The 7,500-nt window shown below is 43.5% G+C and overlaps 1 protein-coding gene across 3 annotated transcripts in view; it reads right to left on the minus strand.

The window, feature by feature from the left end:
- The window catches only part of LOC308314799 (anoctamin-5-like), a 59,686-nt gene that overhangs the window by 43,363 nt on the left and 8,823 nt on the right, over positions 1–7,500 (minus strand). For 2 of the 3 annotated variants that reach the window (XM_080762499.1, XM_080762498.1), the window contains exons 2-3: positions 6,060–6,121; positions 424–543 (exon numbers count right to left, since the gene is read on the minus strand). In XM_080762499.1, coding sequence (XP_080618625.1) covers positions 424–543; positions 6,060–6,121 — 182 coding nt within the window. The remainder of the gene's footprint in view (positions 1–423; positions 544–6,059; positions 6,122–7,500) is intronic. The other variant, XM_080762500.1, reaches the window with a different exon arrangement.

Raw genomic sequence — 7,500 nt, forward strand, 5'->3', positions numbered from 1 at the left:
CATGCTCACCCTGGGGACCCACGGGTGCGCCGCCATTGGCTGAAACACGTCACATGACTTGCAGCGCTGCCAATTTAAAGTATAACGGGCGGCGATCCGTCTGTTTGTTTCACTTCCTGTTTACCTCAACCTCCTGTGGCGTGCACGCTCCTGTGACGTGCACGCTCATATGACGTGCACGCTCCTACCACGTGCACGCTACTATGGCGTGCACGCTCCCCTCACGTGCACGCACCTAAATGACATGCACAGACTGCACACTTACACAGCCGTGCACGGTGGACGACACACACACACACACACGCACACACACACACGCACACACACACACACACACACACACACACACACACACACACACACACACACACACACACACACACACACAGAGGGACCATGACACACAGACACGGGGGGTCTTACCCCCGTCATGGTGTTGATGCGTTCGGTGCTGTCAGGGTCTCGTACGGGCGAGTCACTGTGCTGCGAGGCCGAGTCGCACTGACTCAGAGACTCACACGACTCGGTTAGAATCCCCCCTGACTAGCGGTACGGCACGGTACCACCGTACAGTGAGAGAGGAAGAGGAGGAAGAGGAAGAAGAGGAGAGAGGGTTAGAATCCCCCCTGAGTAGCGGTACGGCACGGTACCACCGTACAGTGAGGGAGGAAGAGGAAGAGGAAGAGGAGAGAGGGTTAGAATCCCCCCTGACTAGCGGTACGGCACGGTACCACCGTACAGTGAGGGAGGAGGAGGAAGAGGAAGAGGAGAGAGGGTTAGAATCCCCCCTGACTAGCGGTACGGCACGGTACCACCGTACAGTGAGGGAGGAAGAGGAAGAGGAAGAGGAGAGAGGGTTAGAATCCCCCCTGACTAGCGGTACGGCACGGTACCACAGTACAGTGAGGGAGGAGGAGGAAGACTAAATGTATACTGACAATTTTGTCAACAGATAAAAACTAGACTAAAATGTTAGGAAGGGACTAGTGGATCCAGTATTACAAGTCATTTTACACTTAGTCGCATGCTGAAAATAGCCGATCTACAAGCTCATAAAATACATGCATATACAGTAGAATGCAGAGAGAGAGTGTATAGCGTCTCAGTAAACTATAGGATCATAGAATGCAGAGAGGCAGTGTAGCTCAAATGGGTCTGAGAGGCTAAATGTCATCAGACGGTGGTTCCGTGGCTCAAATGCAGACAATATAAATGGGCCTTCATATGGAAAGGCTTGACAGCCAGTGGTTTGAAGACAAACTGTGGACTCTGACTGAAGATAAGATGCTGCGTGGAGGTCTGGTGGTTATCGCTCTAATGAATCATAAACCGTGGGACTATTATCTGACCTCTCTGGGACTCTTGATTAGGGTTATGTTTTCCTCCTCATGGTCGTGAAACACGTGCTTCTGTTTAGCTTCTTCTATAATCTGCTGCTTTTACGTTTTTTTTATTTTACGACCTTATCTGAATTTTCGAAGGACAGTCGACCAGTCTTAGCCCTGACCATGATGTAGCAAATGAGTCACGTTGTTACTTTATCTGAGGGACGGACCACCGTTAGGCCAATGAACCACGCCGATCTAACTCCCTGCAAGCAACACAACACTTTTGACCTGAGATCAGATTCTAAAAAAATGTCTTCTACATAATGACAGTTTTCTGAGAAAGCCATGTTTACTATGTCAGTCGTTCTTCGATTAAAAAAAAAATTAGCAGACCTATACAAGCTCATAGCACGCCACTCGGTGGCGCGCTATGAGCTTGTAGATCTGCTATTTTTCAATAGCTAAAGCATAACATAATGCTAACACCAAAAAGGGGTCCCCGCCCCAAAATGTCTCACACACCGATGCAACTCCTTGCACCGAGTACTAGTGAAAATTTGCGAAATGTGTGGCAAATCTGCCAAAATACTTACCACTAGCTTTCTTCACAGATGTGTTCATAAAGGTGTCTATACTATCACATTATACATTTGTTCCAACCCACCTCCCTTGGGAAACTTTGTGACAGCTGCTGAAAGTTGGGGTACCATAAACAACTAATATAAGGCAAAATTACCCAAATGTCATTATGCTTTTAAAGGAGAATTCCACACTAAAAGGCTTTCTTACCTTTCTTTGTAGTTGTTACGTCCCCACCAAAGAGGTCCAGGTGTTATTTTGTGCAAAAGCTCCTTATTGGCTGTTTCCCTATACCATAAGCCCTAAATGAATTGCATTGAATTGAATGGGGCTATGGGGTGTTGTGCTAATTCGCTTATTTCCATCGCTCAAAATTATAATTTCTTTGTATATATTGTGGCAGTTCGCCCTGCCACTGAGACTGAAGATAACCAACAGAGTTTGAATTTACAGAAAATGAGTTTAGTTTGACATTATTTATTGTGCATTTGTTGATTGATAATTGATTGTTGACTTCATTGAAGGGAGCAACTATATACTGTGGGGTATGGGGAACATGCCAACAGTGGGAGGGTTTGTTTAGAGAACTCTTTAATCATATTATGTAGATAATTTATAATATTATGTGACACTAAAATATGTTATGAATTGTGATGTCTCTGGACATTGGGAATGCACTGGTATACTGGTATGATTGTGGAATCAATCCAGGGTTGGTTTGGTCCATGGGAGGGGCCTAGCCTTTATAAGGAGCACCTGCCACTGCCCGGGCAATCAATGTAGGATTGCACAGCAGGGTGCAGAGCAGACCTAGATAGAGCCCACCTGGCCAGTGGGCTGTATATACTTATTTTTTTTGTATGCTGTTTGTTGGAACGACTCTTTCATGTGAACTCTTCAAGGTGAATAAAAACATATTGATTGTTCATCAAAAGACTTGTTTTCAGTACCTTTCACTATTTTTGAGCTGGTTCAGTGCCATTTTTGGGCCCACACTACCTTCACACTAGGACAAAGTGTGACATATATCCTCTCTTCATAATGTCATTAATATCCCAAGAGGCACACTTTACTACTTCTTTCGATAGAAATAAGCGAATTAGCACAACACCCCATAGCCCCATTCAATTCCCATTCAATTCAATGCAATTCATTGAGGGCTTATGGTAGGGGAAATAGCCAATAAGGAGTTTTTGCACAAAAAAACACCTGGACCTCTTTGGTGGGGACGTAACAACTACAAAGAAAGATAAGAAAGCATTCTAGCATGGAATTCTCCTTTAAGTATCATGTGAAATGTCAAACTAGGGGGTTTTCATGATGCTGAATCCATTCCAAGCATGAGTTTTGCATGAAAACACTCCTAAATTCGGCCATAGCCACTTGCCCAAATGTGCCCAAATGTGCTGACCTCATCACGTTTGTGATGAGGTCTTGGGCATTTTTAGGCAAATGAGTGTTTTACGCAAAGGAGTGAATGATTCAGAATCATTAAATCCCCCTATAGTTTGACATAATTCAATTTTGGGAATTTTGCCTTGTATTGGTTGTAAATGGTACCCCAACTTTCAGCAGCTGTCACAAAGTTTACCAATGGCGTTGGGTTGGAACACATCTACATGTGATAGTAGACACCTTTATGAGCACATGAAGGTGAAGAAAGCTAGTGGTATTAAAGCATTTGTTTTTGCAGATTTGCCACATTTAGCAAATTTTCCCTTATTATACCAACGATCTGGTCTCTATACACAGACCCGGCGTGTGTGTGTGTGTGTGTGTGTGTGTGTGTGTGTGTGTGTGTGTGTGTGTGTGTGTGTGTGTGTGTGTGTGTGTGTGTGTGTGTGTGTGTGTGTGTGTGTGTGTGTGTGTGTGTGTGTGTGTGTGTGTGTGTGTGTGTGTGTGTGACGCTGTAGTACAGTATGGTCAGGTACACATTAACCCATTCTGGAACCCCTTTTGGTGTTTTAAGCATTATGTTACACTTTATAGTTGTTGAAAAATAGCAGATCTACAAGCTCGTAGCGTGGCACCGAGTGCCGCGCTACGAGCTTGTAGGTCTGCTATTTTTGAAATCTTCCTGAAAATGTGCCTCAAATCTTTGAATATATTATGTTCTTTCAGAGCGAACGTTTTTAAAGGGTAAGACCACTTTTTTTGAGGTTTGGGTTGTGTAGTTACTTTGTCATGATGCAACTCCAAATGTGGACAAGAAATAAGAAATAACTGCTCCAGTGATTAGAAATTGATAATTCAAAATATGCTCCTCATTGACTTACATTGTAGCTAAAACAGCTCTCAAAGTCACTCTTTTAGTACGTAAACAAACAGAAACAATGTTGATTCAGACAATATAGAGCATCACCAAAACTCATGCAGTTTTATTTTTTCATAAAAATGTTATCTTCCTGTTGATTTGTCCATTTTATTGGGAAGAAAACCCGGACTGGATCCGTGGATCCGGATCCAGATCTTCAAATAGTAAAATCAACAGGAATCTAACATTTTTATGAAAAAATAAAACTGCATGAGTTTTGGTGATGCTCTATATTGTCTGAATCAACTTTGTTTGTGTTTGTATACGTACTAAAATAGTGCCTTTGAGAGCTGTTTGAGCTACAATGCAAGTCAATGAGGAGCATATTTTGAATTGTCAATTTCTAATCACTGGAGCAGTATTTTTTTATTTCTTGTCCACATTTGGAGTAGCATCATGGCAAAGTAACTACACAACCCAAACCTCAAAAAAAGTGGTCTTACCCTTTAACTCAAATATTGTCTTCTGGGGGTCCCAGCCAGGGGGTCCCTAGCTGGAACAACGTATTTTCAGATGGGGGGTCGGCGGGCCAATGACATCATAATCTTGGGGGTTCTTGACATGAAAATGTCTGAGAACGACTGATATTAGAAACATGAGGTTTTTCAGAACACTGTCATCATTTAGAAGGCATTAACCCATTCTGAACGGGAACCCATTTTGGTAGCTATTGAAAAATAGCAGATCTACAAGCTCATGAGCTTGTAGGTCTGCTATTTTTGAAAAATCGAAGAACGACTGTGACATTTTTAGAATCTGATCTCAGGTCAGAATGGGTTTAAATCAGACCAGTGTGTGTCCCAGTGGAAACCTCGTATGAATCTGATCTCAGGTCAGAATGAGTTAAGACGTCCAATCAGATAATGAGTTGTTGTGACGCTCAGGACACGGACAGGAAGCACTCAACAATCACTCTCCCCCGAGATGCACTCAACTTCCTGTTAACCCCACTTAACCCATTCTGGGCGCGAACCCCCTTTTGGTGTTTTAGCATCATGTCATGCTTTTTAGCTATTCAAAAATAGCAGATCTACAAGCTCATAGCGCGCCACCGAGTGGCGCGCTACGAGCTTGTAGGTCTTGCTATTTTTTGAAAAATCGAACAACGACTGACACACAGAAACGTAGCTTTTTCAGAAAACTGTCAGGATGTAGAAAACACTTTTAGAATCTGATCTCAGGTCAGAATGGGTTAACCCCAGTCAGTCAGGGTACAGTATACAATACAGTAGCCAATCGGTGGCCCATCGGTTTGGTAGATGTATATAGACCATGCATTATTCATACACACTTAGACTACATCATACAGTATACATTATGATTACATCATACAGTATACTGTGTGATTAGTCCAAGACCACCCAACAGGGCCATGGAAATTATTACAATTCAAAAATTCCACATTAAATTCTTTACATTAAAAAAAAAATGTAAAAAATGCCATGACATTCTTTATACATTCATAGAATTCCTCACAAATATTCCCAATTAAAAAACAAATTAAAACTATTTTCTTTCTCCACTTTTTCACCTTATTGAGCCGGACTCCCTCTGACTCTGACTCTGATTGCCCTGTGAGTGCCGTCACCTGGTGGGAACCAGCTGTGGGCCGGGTTGGGTCAGAACCAGCTGGGCCCAGGTTGGGTCAGAACCATTGTGTGTGTGTGTGTGTGTGTGTGTGTGTGTGTGTGTGTGTGTGTGTGTGTGTGTGTGTGTGTGTGTGTGTGTGTGTGTGTGTGTGTGTGTGTGTGTGTGTGTGTGTGTGTGTGTGTGTGTGTGTGTGTGTGTGTGTGTGTGTGTGTGTGTGTGTGTGTGTGTGTGTGTGTGTGTGTGCGTACCGGTGCGGGCCCAGAGGACGAGGGGTAGGTGAGGTTGGCGTGTCCGTTGCTCTCAGTCTCGTCTGAAACAACAAAAACAGTAAAGAACATAAAACAAGACTTCATTAGTCCAAAGATTATCTCCGTTGATCAAAGATCGTCCTATACTCTGACCTGAGATCAGATTACAGAAATAAGATCATCTCCGTTGATCAAAGATCGTCCTATACTCTGACCTGAGATCAGATTACAGAAATAAGATCATCTCCGTTGATCAAAGATCGTCCTATACTCTGACCTGAGATCAGATTACAGAAATAAGATCATCTCCGTTGATCAAAGATCGTCCTGTACTCTGACCTGAGATCAGATTACAGAAATAAGATCATCTCCGTTGATCAAAGATCGTCCTGTACTCTGACCTGAGATCAGATTACAGAAATAAGATAATCTCCGTTGATCAAAGATCGTCCTGTACACTGACCTGAGATCAGATTACAGAAATAAGATAATCTCCGTTGATCAAAGATCGTCCTATACACTGACCTGAGATCAGATTACAGAAATAAAATCATCTCCGTTGTTCAAAGATCGTCCTATACTCGATCACACCGAGTAGAGGACTCTGTGTGATCATTGATACTCATTGTGGTAAAACATGCAGTAATCCTGGTCACTAAACTGCCTCCCCCTGGCCAGCCGGGGCGCCTGATGGAGGGGAAAGGAACTGGTTGGAATAACGTGTTCCTTCCACACGCTACGACGTCCAACCAGGGAAACTCCCCCCTGTCAGGTGTAAAGGAGCAACTTGGACACTCAGGCATGAAGGAAGCATGAGTTCAAGTCCGTTGGTCTCCCCTTGTCGTTGTCCCCCATATATGGGGACTAGGTTGGTCTCCCCTTGTCCCCCATATATGGGGACTAGGCTGGTCTCCCCTTGTCCCCCATATATGGGGACTAGGTTGGTCTCCCCTTGTCCCCCATATATGGGGACTAGGTTGGTCTCCCCTTGTCCCCCATATATGGGGACTAGGTTGGTGGAGGGTGTGTAGAGCCCAGGATCACATTAGATGATTGACACAGGGGTGAAAAATGGGTTACAAAATCGTGGGATAAAAAATATAATTAAAAAAAAGATACTCATTGTGGTAGGCCTGGCAATAGAAACTGGCAGACACAGACAGAACTGACACAGACACAGACAGAACTGACACAGACACACAGACACAGACAGAACTGGCTGCCTAGAGAAGACAGACTGTGTTCACTCTGCTCTCAAGGGGAGGTGGAGACGGAACTACACTTTCTGTTACAATGCGACAAAGTATAAAGACATCAGAGAATCATACTTCCCTAAATTTAAAGAAAAATATAAAGAATTTGAATCCACCATTAATAACTCATCACTCCCAATATGTTCTGGGAGAACAGTCCAAATGCACAGTTTTGGCAGCAAAATACG

This window comes from Protomyctophum bolini (genome assembly GCF_963924005.1).
Source record: "Protomyctophum bolini genome assembly, chromosome: 4".
Classification (NCBI taxonomy): domain Eukaryota; kingdom Metazoa; phylum Chordata; class Actinopteri; order Myctophiformes; family Myctophidae; genus Protomyctophum; species Protomyctophum bolini.